At 51.8% G+C, this 14685-nt stretch overlaps 1 protein-coding gene across 1 annotated transcript; it reads right to left on the minus strand.

The window, feature by feature from the left end:
- Positions 1-10277: 10277 nt before the first annotated feature.
- CUNH6orf15 (chromosome unknown C6orf15 homolog) lies at positions 10278-11403 on the minus strand. The gene is given in 8 exon segments (XM_036248626.1): positions 10278-10477; positions 10480-10548; positions 10551-10607; positions 10610-10653; positions 10655-10949; positions 10952-11075; positions 11077-11129; positions 11334-11403. Coding segments are annotated over 8 exon segments (912 nt in total).
- Positions 11404-14685: the final 3282 nt, after the last annotated feature.

Genomic DNA, 14685 nt, shown 5'->3' on the forward strand with positions numbered 1-14685 from the left:
AAAGGATACGAGATCTTTCTTTCTTATGGCTCCATAGTATTCCATTGTATATATGTACCACAGCTTTATTACCCATTCATCTATTGATGGACACTTGGGCTGTTTCAGATCTTAGCTATTGTGAATAGTGCTCCTATGAACATAGGGGCACAAATATTCTTTCTGATTGGTGTTTCAGGCTTCTTAGGGTATATTCCTAGATGTGGGATCAAATGGCAGTTCAATTTTTAACTTTTTGAGGAAACACCATATTGTTGTCCACAGTGGCTGCACCAGTCTGCATTCCCAACAGCAGTGTCCTAGAGTCCCCTTTTCTCTACACCCTTGCCAGCACCTGTTGTTTGATGATTTGTTGATGGCGGCCATTCTGACAGGTGTGAGGTGATACCTCATAGTTGTTTTAACTTGCATCTCTCTGATGACTTGTGACACTGACCATTGTTTCATATGTCTTTTGGACATTTGTATGTCCTGTTTGGAGAGGTGTCTATTTAGGTCATCTGCTCATCTTTTAGTTGGGTTCTTTGTCTTCCTTTTGTTGAGTTGTATGAGTACTCCATATATTTTGGAAATTAACCTCTTATCTGATGTATCATTGGCAATTATGCTCTCCCACACAGTGGGTTCCCTTCCATTTTGAAGTTTGTTTCTTTTGCTGTGTGAAGCTTTTGAGTTTGATGTAGTCCCATGTGTTCATTTTTTCCTTCCTTTGTTTCTGTTGCCTTAGGCATTTTATCAGTGAAAGTTCTGCTGCATGTGATATCTGAATTTTGTTGCCTACATTTTCTTCTAGGATTTTTATGGATATACAAGTCATATTTAAGTCTTTTATCTATTTTGAGTTTATTCCTGTGTGCGGTGTAAGTTGATGATCTAGTTTCATATTTTTGCATGTAGCTATCCAGTTTTCCCAGCACCATTTATTAAAGAGGCTGTCTTTACTCCACTGTATGCTCTTGCCACTTTTGTCAAATATTAATTGAGCATAATGTCTAGGGTCAATTTCTGGGTTCTCTGTTTTGTTCCACTGATCTATGTGCCTGTTCTTGTGCCAGTACCAGGCTGTTTTGATTACAGTGGCTTTGTAGTATAACCTGATATTTGGTATTGTGCTCCCTTCTATTTTGTTCTTCTTTTTCAAGATTGCTCTGTGGTTATGCAGGGTCTCTTGTGGTTACAAACACCCTTTTGAAGTATTTGTTCTAGTTCTGTGACATATGACATTGGTATTTTAATGGAGATTGCATTGAATCTATAGATTGCTTTTGGTAGTATGGACATTTTAATGATGTTAATTCTTCCAATCCATGAACAAGGTATATGCTTCTACTTTTTTATATCTTCCTCTATTTATTTTTTCAATGTCCTGTAGTTTTCTGCAAATAGGTCCTTTACTTCTTTGGTTAAGTTTATTCCTAGGTATCTTAATTTTTTTGTCGCAATGGTAAATGGGATTTTTTCTTTTTTTTTCTTTTTTTTAGTTTCTCTTTCTGTGAGTTCATTATTGGTGTATAAGAATGCTGTTGATTTCTTGATGTTAATTTTGTATCCTGGTACTTTGCCAAATTCATTTATTAGCTATAGTAGATTTTTTATGGAGTCTTTACGGTTTTCTATGTACAATGATAGCCTTGCTGCATAGAGCAGTCTTGGATTCAGATCCTTGTTTTTCATGACCTTGATTACTTCTCGCCTTTTCCTTCTGGCCTGTAGTGTTTCTGTTGAGAAGACAGCTGATTGCCTTATGGGGGTTTCTTTGTAGGTAACCTGTTGCTTATCTCTTGCTGCATTTAGGATTCTCTTTTTGTCTTTAATTTTTGGCATTTTAAATATTATGTGTCTTGGTGTGTGCCTGTTTGGGTTCTTATTACTTGGGGCTCTCTGTGCTGCTTGTACTTGTATGCCTTTCTCCTTCACCAAGTTAGGGAACTTTTCTGTCACTATTTCTTCAAATATATTCTCTAACCCTTGCTCATTTTCTTCTTCTTCTGGAATTCCTATGATGTGGATATTGTTACATTTCATATTGTCCCACAGTTCTCTTAAGCTGTCTTCCTGTTTTTTAATTGTTTTTTCTTTTTGATTCTCTGATTGTGTGATTTTTTTCTACCCTGTCTTCTTATTCACTTATCAGGTCCTCGCCTTCCTCTACTCTGTTGGTTATTACTTCCAATGTGTTCTTTATTTCTGCTATTCATTCTTCATTTTCAATTGGTTGGTTTTCAATTTTTCTCTATCTATACTCAGGCTATTGAGCTCTTTACTCATGCTGTTGAGCTTCCTCATTATCATCACTCTGAACTTTACCTCTAATAACTTGCTTAACTGCATTTCATTTATCTCTTCTTTGGTAGAGTTCTTTTGTTTTGTCATTTGGGATTTGTTTCTTTGTTTCACCATTTTGGCTGTCTCACTGGGTTTTGGAGCCTGCCAAATTTTCCTTTGGGTGTTGGTGTTCTGCTGGTTGTGGCTCCCTCTACTGGATTTGGATGAGTGTGGGAAGACCCACATTAAACACCACTGTCAAGTCTCTCTTTACTGGGTAAATTTGCAAGCCCAGGAAAGATTCAGAATCCTCTAGTTTTTTTCCTGGAGGCTATTAGTCTCAGTCCCATTGACATGCCAATAGCAATCAAGAGTCAATTACAACAAAGAAGGTACAGCCCACACTGGGGCACCTCGAGGGCCCAGCTGGGGTGATTATAGAAGCTGTGCCACCAGATTGTACTACAATAGGCCACCTTACTAAGCCTAAGAGATGTAGCAGCTCCACCTAATACATAGAAACAAACACAGGAAGGCAGCCAAAATGAGGAGACAAAGAAACATGTCCCAAATGAAAGAACAGAACAAAACTTCAGAAAAAGAACCAGACAAAATGGAGAAAAACCATCTAACAGATGCAGAGTTCAAAACACTGGTTATAGGATGCTCCAGGGACTTAGTGAGGACCTCAACAGCATAAAAAAGGATCAGTCAGAAATGAAGGATGCACTAACTGAAACAAAGAATGATTTACAGGGAATCAGTAGTAGAGTAGGCAAAGCTGAGAATTCAAACCACTGATTTGGAATATAAAGAAGCAAAGAACACCCAATCAGAAGAGCAAAAAGAAAAAGCAATCCCCCAAAATGAGGATAGTGTAAAGAGCCTCTGGGACAACTTCAAGTGTACCAACGTTCACATCATGGGAGTGCTGGAAGGAGAAGAAAGAGAACAAGATACTGAAAACATATTTGAAAAAATAATGACAAAAAACTTCCCTCACTTGGTGAAGGAAACAGACATACAAGTCAAGGAAGCACAGAGTCCCAAACAAGGTGAACCCAAAGAGGTCCACACCAAGACATATCATAATCAAAATGCAAAAGGTTAGCCTGGGCAGTCTGGCTCAGGGAATTGAGCATCGTCCCATGGACTGAGAGGTCCTGGTTCGATTCCCAGTCAGGATACGTGCCTGGGTTTCGGGCTCGATCCACATTAGGGGGGTGTGCAGGAGGCAGCCAATCTGTGTTTCTCATGTTGATGTTTCTATCTCTCTAAAAAAAATCAAGTTTAAATCCATGGTATTAGCCTTTGTAACTGATTTTTTAATGGCAGTGAAGTGATCAATGTTGTAATCATTATAATAACTGTTGCATTTGTTTGCTTCTTAGGGCATTTAAGACATGTAACAGAACCTATGCGTCAGACTTGAGATTTTAATTAAATGCTTAATTAGTTTCAGTAAAATAGTATTTAATATTTGAATAAATTTAGTTTATTAAATCCATAAGTTTCCGTGTAGTAGCTAGGTGTGTTGTTTAATGCTTAAATGCTACTTGTTTTATAAAATCATAAGGGTAACAAGCTTCACAGTAGACAGGAATATTTCACAGTCCTTTCGACTTGGTGTGTGTCCAGGGGAAAAAAACCCGAGTATATAAGCTAAGATTGACGTTTAAAGGTCCACTAATATAGTAGATTGGTTTTATTTTTCCAGGCTCATCATCTTCGCCCCCGTTCATCCCTACCAGAGTCAGTGCTTCTGAACCCGTCCCGTTACAGTGGCGCAGTGAACAGGGAGCCCAAGCAGTGGGGCGGGGAGAGGCCAGGGGACAGCCCGCAGGCTTGCCCAGCCGGAGACCATCTGAGGCAAAGCCCTCTCACACCAGCCTGGCCACTCCTTGAGGACAAATGGCAGCTGCCACACCAGCTTTGCCCACAGCAGCCCCTAGAACACCACAGCCACTGGCCCTGTGGAAAGGGCTGTGCCCAGGCCCACCACCACGTGTCCCCAAGACCTGCGGCCCCCAGTCTCCTCCCACTGTCCCCACCCTGGACTGTCCAGGACCAGGACATCCATTAGTGGACAGGACTAGAAACCCTGGTGTGTGACTGCGATTCCTGAGACCTGGTGTGCTCACTGCCATACTTGACAAGGTGGTTAGAAAAGATGACTGTCTCCTGGGTGTCTACCAGTGATCTGACTGAGACAAGAATCAGACAACAGGGGACATCCTTCCAAATGAGTAGTAAGAGGAACACAAGAGGTAGGATTCGATCTAGAGAGAAAGCCAAAACCTGACTGCAAGTCTTCAGGGGACAGGGAATGGTGGTGCAGACTTCGGGCGGGGACTCCGGTGGCCTGGTGGCCGGCGCCGGAGAGTCTCTCCCTGCCCTGCCTGTGCTGTCTGCCCGCCCAGGCCTGCAGTTTCCAGATGGGGCCAGAGCCAAGCTCCACCTCTCATTTTGGCCAAGTTACCTAACCTTGCTGAGCCTCAGTTTCTTCACCTGTAAAATGGAAATAATAAGAGTGGGAATTGAAATAGCCCTGGTCACAGCAGAGGCCTTGTGGAGCCAGAGGTGCTGCCGTGGCTTCCGGTGGGGCGGTGTGAACACGGAGCTCCTGAACCCCAGACGACGGACGTGGGAGCTCGGCTCCGGGCACCTGCCCCTTGTGAATCACACCCGCAGGAGTGATTTCTGGAGGAACTTGACCCTCAGTGGGACTTCTCGCTGCAAGAGTTTGGCAGGCCAGCAATTTGAGTGACATTGACCTAATGACACCTCAGCCAGAGGTGTAGCCACATGGATCCATGGAACCTGTGCTGTGCTGACCCTTCCAAACACAGAGCCTCGGTCTGTGGCCATCACAGGACTTGCCCTGACGACAGCTGAAGTTTCACTCACATGGGCACCTTCCCGTCCCTGCCCGACTTCTTTTCAGTCTTAATGCACTTTATTGCTACTTTTATTGTTACTTTTCATTTTTATTCCTCACCCCAGCATATTTTTTTATCTTTATTGTTGAATGTATTACAGATGTTCCACATTTTTCCCCTATTGACCCCCTCCTCCACACTCCCGCCCCCCTCCCACCTTTTCCCACACTATTGTCTGCGTCCATTGGTTATGCAGATAAGTTCTTTGGTTTATTTCTTCCCACCACCACCCCAACCACTTTCCCTTTGAGGTTTGTCAGTCTAGCCTCCCTGAGCCTCAGTTCCCGCTGGTTTTTCCAGCCAGAAGTGATGGGGATTCTCTTCCTGGCACTGGAACCCTGAGCGGGGCTCCTGGTGTGGGACGGGGACCCCTCAGTCCTCTGGAAGGACCTTCCCAGCCGCGGGAGCGTCCTGATTTTTATCCGCCACACGTGGGTGTGGGACCAGCCCATCGAGCCACCGCCGCTGCCCCTCGTGCCGCCGCCCCTCCTACCAGTCTGGATGTGGCTGCTGCTTTAATTTCGTAGTTGTAGGACTTCCATTCAGCTTGATTTCAGGTGATTTTGAATGATGGTTGTTCTGTAGTGTAGTTGTAACTTTGATGTGGTTGTGGGAGGACGCCGCCACCTTGACCGGAAGTCTTTGTAATTTATTCTTTATGTCAGTTAGTGCCTCCTTTATTTCTGACTGTGCATCCATGATTTCTGACTGGTCCTTTTTTATGCTCTTGATGCCCTCCCTAAGTTCGCTGAGGTTCTCACTAAGTTCATTGAGCATCCTTATAAGCAGTGTTTTGAACTCAGCATCTGTTAGGTTGCTTATCTCCATTTTGCTTAGTTCTTTTATTGGGGTTTTGTTCTGTTCTTTCATTTGGGACCTGTTTCTTTGTCTCCTCGTTATGGCTGCCTCCCTGTGTTTGTTTCTGTGTATTACTGAACGAGAAGTATAGGGCTATCTGAGACCAGATGCTGCTTGTTTGAAAGAATTTAGGAAAACCTGAAGCAGGATCCAAAACAGGCCAATCCTATGGTTAAGCAAGTGGCAACAGCTTGGGTGGGCCTGAAAGTTGGGTGGGGCAGGGCCTCAGGGAATCACCAGGGCGGGGCTACCAGTGTGAGCCAGGTTGCTGGAGTCCCAGATATGGGGGCTGTCTGCTGCCCCAGGGAAGGGCTCACCAAAGGAACAAAGGCCTCTGACAGCACGTTTGTCCAGGAGAAAGTCCCCTTTCCAGGCCTTACTCCAGTGCCAAACAGCTCAGTTCTTCCCTGTATGTCTCTGGCACCCCTCGAGCTGCCTCCCCTCCAAGCTTAGAGGGAGTGAGTCCAATAATTTCATGTGCGGGCCCTTTAAGAGGAGCTGCCTGGGGCTCCAGCCGCCTCAGCCTCCCTGAGCCTCTGTTCCCGCTGGTTTTTCCAGCCAGAAGTGATGGGGATTCTCTTCCTGGCACTGGAACCCTGAGCTGGGCACCTGGTGTGGGATGGGGACCCCTCAGTCCTCAGGGAAGACCTTCCCAGCCGAGGTGTCCTCCTGATTTTATCCACCACAGTTGGGTGTGAGACCAGCCCATCCGCCTCCGCCCCTCCTACCAGTCTCCATGTGGCTGCTGCTTTAATTCCGTAGTTGTAGGACTTCCATTCAGCTTTATGTCAGGCGGTTCTGAATGATGGTTGTTCTGTAGTTTAGCTGTAACTTTGATGTGGTTGTGGGAAGACGTGGTACCCCGTTTACCTACGCACCATCTTGACCAGAAGTCGATATTTTTCTATTTACCATTAGATAGAGCGGGAGGGAGGAGGAGAGAGAGAGAGAAACATCGATGTGAGAGGGACACATCGACTGGTTGCCTCCTGCGCGGCCCCAACCAGGGCCGGGGACGAATCACAACAGAGGTATGTGCCCTTGACCGGAATCGAAGCCACGACTCCTTGGTCTGCGAGCCGACACTCTAACCGCTGAGCCTCACCAGCCAGGGCTATCATTACCTTAATCAAACTTCCTGACCACCCTGTGAGACAGGCTGGACGTCTGCCTTCATCCCACTGAGTAGTGAGGAAACTAAGGTCCGCAGGGAAGCGACTTGCCTAAATTGACAGGGCAGAGAAGATGTGTGAGCAGCCCGGAGGGAGCCTCTGTCCTCGAGCTCCTGAGGAGGAAAGGGGCCGTGACCCACTGCCGCCACCATGCCCACCAGTTAGCCACTAAGAGACATGGAATGCTCAGCACACCAGCAGCACCTCCCACCTCAAACCTTAGGACCCCTGCTACATCACAGATCACTGTCCCGTCAGGAATCGTTTTTTTTAAAACATGCTGGGACAGGGGAAGACCACTCTGATGGGCTGAGCACAGCTACTCCAGGACCATCCAACGGCACCAAGTACCAGACCCCCTCAGCTCAGGGTCACCTCTGTGCAAGCCTCAGCTCACTTCCCTGTGTGGGCCTCAGTGTCTCCACCTGTGCAATGGGCCAGCAGTGTTGTGGGGGTTAGTCGGGAGGGTGCGCCTTGTCTGGGGTCTGGCACAGAATGGGTACGCAGTAACAGTTCAGTGGGTTTCTGTTCACTGCTTGGGCCACAGGGGAGCTGGAGTGCTGGTTAATGGGAAGGTGTCCCAGGAAGGCATTTTTGGTGCAGGTGGAGCCTCATGGCAGATGCTGGGACAGAAGAATTTTTCCTGAGAACACCCCCTTGCATTCAGGCAGGCAGCTCCTCAGCCTCCCATTCTGGTGATTATCTTCCTTCTACTTTTCCCCCCACAACCTGCCCAATTCCTAGGACCGAGAGTGATCATCAGGTGTGCATACATCTGGGACACGTCAGTGAGGCCATGCACAACACGAAAAAGACGGGCCACCGGAGACACCCTTCTAGAGACCTGCCACCCCCAGCCGGCTCCCGCCCACCTCGCTCCAGCGCCTGTGCCGTGATGGTGAGCCTGGGCAGGCCAAGGCAGTGCGGAGGCAGCAGTGTGACAAAACGAAGAGTGTCCTCACTTGGGAATAAAGGTGTCACATGTAGCAGCAGGTGGGACTGTCAGCTCAGGGGTTTTCCTTGCCCTTTCCTTCTCTCGGCGTTGAGAGCTGCTACTAAAGCAGAAGATGCTCCAGCTGTGGTTCTCTGGGCGCCGCGCACCAAGTGGGGCACATCGGAGAGGAGGCGACACCTCAGCTCCAGAAAAGCATGACTTCCTGGGGAGGAAAAGACAAGTACAGACAAAATAACTTTCTCGACTCTGTGTCTCTGTGAGTCAAACACGTGGCCCCGAGAACGACTTCCTGGTCCTCATCCTGCCCCTGCCACAGGCACCATCTCAGTTAGACCTGCTGCCCCTCCCCTTGCCGGACTCCAGGACCATTCTGCAACCAGCTCTCCCGACCGATGAGACCAGCTGAGACCACGCGGCTCCACCTGCAAACACCTAGGCTTTGATCTTTTGCAAAGGACGGGGACAGCAAGGGACCATGTGGAGGTCCCCAAGAGAGACTTGGGGATGGCTGGAAAATGGGGATGGACAAAACTCACTTCAGTTTGCACCTAAAAGTAAAGACACTGCAAAAGACAGATTCAATAACTGCTTGTGTTTTATTGGCAATCAGCATAGGGGTTCAGGGGGACACTGATCATGAGGGAGCAGGGGGACACTGATCATGGAGAGCAGGAGGACACCGACCATGGGGTACAGGGGGACACTGACCATGGGGAGCAGGGGGACACCGACCATGGGGAGCAGGGGGACACTGACCATGGGGAGCAGGGGGACACTGACCATGGGGTACAGGGGGACACCGACCATGGGGAGCAGGGGGACACCGACCATGGGGAGCAGGGGGACACCGACCATGGGGAGCAGGGGGACACTGACCATGGGGTACAGGGGGACACTGACCATGGAGAGCAGGGGGACACCGACCATGGGGAGCAGGGGGACACTGACCATGGGGAGCAGGGGGACACTGACCATGGGGTACAGGGGGACACCGACCATGGGGAGCAGGGGGACACCGACCATGGGGAGCAGGGGGACACCGACCATGGGGAGCAGGGGGACACCGACCATGGGGTGCAGGGGGACACCGACCATGGGGAGCAGGGGGACACTAACCATGGGATACAGGGGGACACCGACCATGGGGAGCAGGAGGACACTGACCATGGGGTACAGGGGGACACCGACCATGGGGAGCAGGAGGACACTGACCATGGGGTACAGGGGGACACTGACCATGGGAAGCAGGGGGACACTAACCATGGGGTACAGGGGGACACCGACCATGTGGTACAGGGGGACACCGACCATGGGGAGCAGGAGAACACCGACCATGGGGTACAGGAGGACACTGACCATGGGGTACAGGACACTGACCATGGGGTACAGGGGGACACCGACCATGGGGAGCAGGGGGACACACCATGGGGTACAGGGGACACTGACCATGGGGTACAGGGGGACACTGACCATGGGGAGCAGGGGGACACTGACCATGGGGAGCAGGGGGACACTGACCATGGGGTACAGGGGGACACCGACCATGGGGAGCAGGGGGACACCGACCATGGGGAGCAGGGGGACACTGACCATGGGGTGCAGGGGGACACCGACCATGGGGAGCAGGGGGACACTAACCATGGGATACAGGGGGACACCGACCATGGGGAGCAGGAGGACACTGACCATGGGGTACAGGGGGACACCGACCATGGGGAGCAGGAGGACACTGACCATGGGGTACAGGGGGACACTGACCATGGGAAGCAGGGGGACACTAACCATGGGGTACAGGGGGACACCGACCATGGGGTACAGGGGGACACCGACCATGGGGAGCAGGAGGACACTGACCATGGGGTACAGGAGGACACTGACCATGGGGTACAGGAGGACACTGACCATGGGGTACAGGGGGACACCGACCATGGGGAGCAGGGGGACACACCATGGGGTACAGGGGACACTGACCATGGGGTACAGGGGGACACCGACCATGGGGAGCAGGGGGACACCAACCATGGGGTTCAGGGGACAGTTAAAAGTAGAGGAGGTGCTGAAAACTTGCTGATTGAATCTTGACTTAGCTCACACTGCAAGGATAGGGAGCAGGACCCCTTCTCTGACTTCCAACTGAGGTCTGCCCCCGGTCTTTCTCCTACCCCACTGTGGCCCAGCATTCTGAGGATGGGGGAAGCCAGCTAGGATGTTCCCAGAAGAGCCAGGAGGATGGAGAACTCCAGGAGGAAACTGATTTTCAATGCCTGGGTCCATGAACACAGCCTGAGCTGGTACCTGGACGGATTACCAGTTCCCCAGCTGCCTCCTGGGTACCGATTAGTGTTTCTCCAGCAGGTATTGGCTATTGGTTATTGACACCCCAGATTCCCACAGGGTGGGGCATAGGCCTGGTTCCTCTGCAGTTCCAGGACCTCCCCCTCCCCAGGACACACTGGGACTCAGGGCCCAAGGGGCAACCTGGCAGAAGTGGCTGTTGAATCCTGCTGATGAGACCAGGGTGTGCAGTGGGCAAGGACTCTCCCTGGGCTCCCGGCATGTCGGAACAGGATGCCGGTCGAGACTCTGAGTCCTGGTGCAGGAGTGAAGCCTCCGGTGAGGGCCTGCAGAGCGAGCCAGGACCCCACAGGCAAGGGGCCGCCCCAAGAGGCAGGGCGGCAGCACTTCCCCCACGTGGTCCCCCACACGGCGAGATCTGTGAGGGCTCCTCTGAGGGCCAGGAATCCACAGAAGGCAGCTGCCCGATGGAGGCCACCTCTGAACCCCAGAACCTCTGAAGAACCCTTCTAAATCATTCGCTCTAGGGCCTGTTTTGGGGTTGGAGGGGCTGGTCAAGAAAGGTTGTCCAAGCAGAGGCAAGTTTGTCCCCCAAGTCTTGGGGCACTTTCTCCTCCCCTACCCCAATGCCCCAGGCAGAGAGGCCTTGGGGAAGGAAGAGGAGGCTCACTAATGCCCCCCGCTAACTCCCTGATCCCTTGGCTTTGAGTCCCTTCAGTTCCCCAAAGCCAACCCTTACTTTCCCCAGGCACCCAAGTGTGCACCGTCCTGCCTTTACCCCACCCTTAATTCCAGTTCCCCAGAACCCCAGTCCTTCTGCTCAAGGGCCAGCGTAGCCTCCATCCATACCTGAGAGATGAAGGCAGCCCAGGAGGGGGCGCCCTGCCCCGCGGCCCTGCCTCGTGCTCAGCTCCAGCATCTCCTTTGCCCCCAGACAGCCAGCCTGTATCCTGCTAGTGGGCCAGTGGTGCAGAGACAGTCAAACTCCACATCTCCCACCCTCCTTCCTAATGTGATTTGTGCCACAGGAGCCACTTGGATGTCCCAGGGCAGCTGGGTGTTCCTGCCTGGCTCCTTTCCTGAAACTCCCTGCACCTTACTGACCCGGCTCCCTGCACTGAGCACACGGGGCCTTCGCCCTTGGGCTCCCAACCTCTTCACTGCCTTCTCTTTTTTTTAATTTTTAATTTTTTTATTAATTTGTTTTTGTTAAATGTTTCCCCCTTTTTCCCCCATTGACACCCTCCTCCCCATCCCCCGCCCCATCCCCAGTTTTGTGGTCTATGTACATTGGTCATGCATACATGCATGTAAGTTCTGTGATGTATCTCTTCCCCCTCAACACCCCCTCTTCTGAAGTTTGTCAGTCTGTACCCTTTCTCTATGTCTCTGGGTCTATTTTGTTCATCAGCTTGTTTCGTTTATTGTATTCCACAAATAAGGGAGATCATGTGATATTTGTCTTTCTCTGCTTGGCTTATTTCGCTTACCATAATTCTCTCCAGGTCCCTCCATGTCATCTCAAAGGATAAGAGATCTTTCTTTCTTACAGCTGCATAGTACTCCATTGTGTACATGTACCACAGCTTTTTTATCCATTCATCTACTGATGGACATTTGGGCTGTTTCCAGATCTTAGCTATTGTGAATAGTGCTGCTATGAACATAGGGGTACATATATTCTTTCTGATTGGTGTTTCAGGCTTCTTAGGGTATATTCCTAGAAGTGGGGTCACTGGATCAAATGGCAGTTCAATTTTTAACTTTTTGAGGAAACATCATAGTGTTTTCCATAGTGGCTGCACCAGTCTGCATTCCCACCAGCAGTGTACTAGACTCCCCTTTTCTCCACACCCTCACCAACACTTGTTGTTTGATGATTTCTTGATGGTGGCCATTCTGGCAAGTGTGAGGCTCCATTGCTTTCTCACAAGAGAAACCCTGGGTTCTCTCCTATTCCTCTTTGATATCCAGGTCACTCTCTCCCAGCACCCCTTTTTTGTGCACCCACATAGCTCCTTTGCCTTAGTTCCAGCCTGTAGGAGGTTCTGGGGTGCAGAGTGGCCCCCATTTGAGGGGCTGTCCTTGGTGAGATGCTGTATGTAGGGAAACAGGTCTGGTTCCCATCCCCGAGAGATGACGGTGTAGTAACTCCTTACTGCTGCTGTAACTGAGAACCACACACAGTGACTTACAACAACACGTTATTATCTTACAGTGTTGAAGACCAGAAGTCCGGCACAGGTCCCACTGAGACAAAATCAAGGTGTCAACAGGGCTGGTTCCCTTTCTGGAGGCTCCAGGGGAGAACCCATTCGCAGTGTTTGCCAGCTCCCAGCAGCCCCTGCCCTGGCTCCTTCCCTGCAGCCAGTGCCAGAGGCAGCAGGGCCTCTCCCGGGCACCGCTCCGCTCCCCTCCTCTGCTTCCCTCTCCCACCTTTGCTGCCTCAGGCTGGCACTGGGCCCACCCAAATCCTCCAGGACAACCTCTGCACCTGCACGTTGCTGACTAACAGCCTTACCTCCATCTGCAACCTTAACTCCTTTGCGATGTTACCTTCTATGCTCATAGCCCAGGGCTTAGGCTGTGGACACCGCTGGGGTGCGGGCACCTTCTGCCTACCACAGACGTCCCAAGGTGCCCAGAGCACACAGAAGCACTGAGAGGGCAGTTGTTCCCCACGGACGGCAGAGGAGGGTGTCCGATGCTGCTCTCACACAGCCGTGAGCGGGTCACTGCTAAGACTGGTGGTGGGGTCGCCTGTTCTGTCCACTCTGCAGAGCATTGGGGAGTTTTGTAACAAAGAGTGTAATGCCTTCATTCCTTCTGTGGCTTACGGGGCACTCCCAGACCGGGCTTCCCTAATTACACGAAGTCTAAACACCAGCTGTTAATTCTACTGTTCATCCTCATCCCAGCTTCTGCTCACCAGTTGTTGGCAGAGGGAAGGACTCCCCCCCGGAACTGGCGGTGGCGGAGGGTGGATATCCGCCAGGTTCACAAGCCTCGAGAGGACATGAGACTGAGCCGTGCATCAGAGCTCGGCCGCTCCCCAGTCGCCTCTACGGCCTCGACACCATCCCTGCCGGTCCAGGGGCCAGATGCCGAGTGGGGGTCAGCACTGCCAACGAAGCCAGGACAGTTTGGGAGCCTCCCCCATCTTCAGTCAACCCCACTAGTTGGCTCAGGCGCCCCAGATCGTTTCTGGTCAACGTAACACATTTCTGCTGGTTCAGAATTTGAAATTCCAATAGACGAAACTGGGGAGCCAGCTGACAGGTTCCAAATAGGACATGGGTTACATGTAGAGCAGGGTGCACTCCTCTGCAGCCAAACAGAGCAAGTGAGAGGCAGCCAGTGCTTTAGGGTGAGGCCCTTCCAAAAGCTACAAGCAACCTACTGGGGTTAAGAGACTTTCCAACTTTATGGACCCCATCGCCCCTAGACTACACCGAGGACATGCTCAATGGCCACACCACCGCCCTTCTCCACGTCATGGCTCCGTCTCACCCCCACGGCTCCACTCTCCCCCCACCCCCCTTCTCCACGTCATGGCCCCGTCTCACCCCCACGGCTCCACTCTCCCCCCACCCCCCTTCTCCACGTCATGGCCCCGTCTCACCCCCACGGCTCCACTCTCCCCCCACCCCCCTTCTCCACGTCATGGCTCCGTCTCACCCCCACGGCTCCACTCTCCCCCCACCCCCCTTCTCCACGTCATGGCCCCGTCTCACCCCCACGGCTCCACTCTCCCCCCACCCCCCCTTCTCCACGTCATGGCCCCGTCTCACCCCCACGGCTCCACTCTCCCCCCACCCCCCTTCTCCACGTCATGGCTCCGTCTCACCCCCACGGCTCCACTCTCCCCCCACCTCCCTTCTCCACGTCATGGCCCCGTCTCACCCCCACGGCTCCACTCTCCCCCCACCTCCCTTCTCCACGTCATGGCCCCGTCTCACCCCGACGGCTCCACTCTCCCCCCACCCCCCTTCTCCACGTCATGGCTCCGTCTCACCCCCACGGCTCCACTCCCCCCCCTTCTCCACGTCATGGCCCCGTCTCACCCCCACGGCTCCACTCTCCCCCCCTTCTCCACGTCATGGCCCCGTCTCACCCCCACGGCTCCACTCCCCCCCCCTTCTCCACGTCATGGCCCCGTCTCACCCCCACGGCTCCACTCCCCCACCCCCCTTCTCCACGT

The sequence above is a fragment of the Molossus molossus genome, unplaced genomic scaffold (assembly GCF_014108415.1).
Source record: "Molossus molossus isolate mMolMol1 unplaced genomic scaffold, mMolMol1.p scaffold_m16_p_8, whole genome shotgun sequence".
In the NCBI taxonomy this organism is placed as follows: domain Eukaryota; kingdom Metazoa; phylum Chordata; class Mammalia; order Chiroptera; family Molossidae; genus Molossus; species Molossus molossus.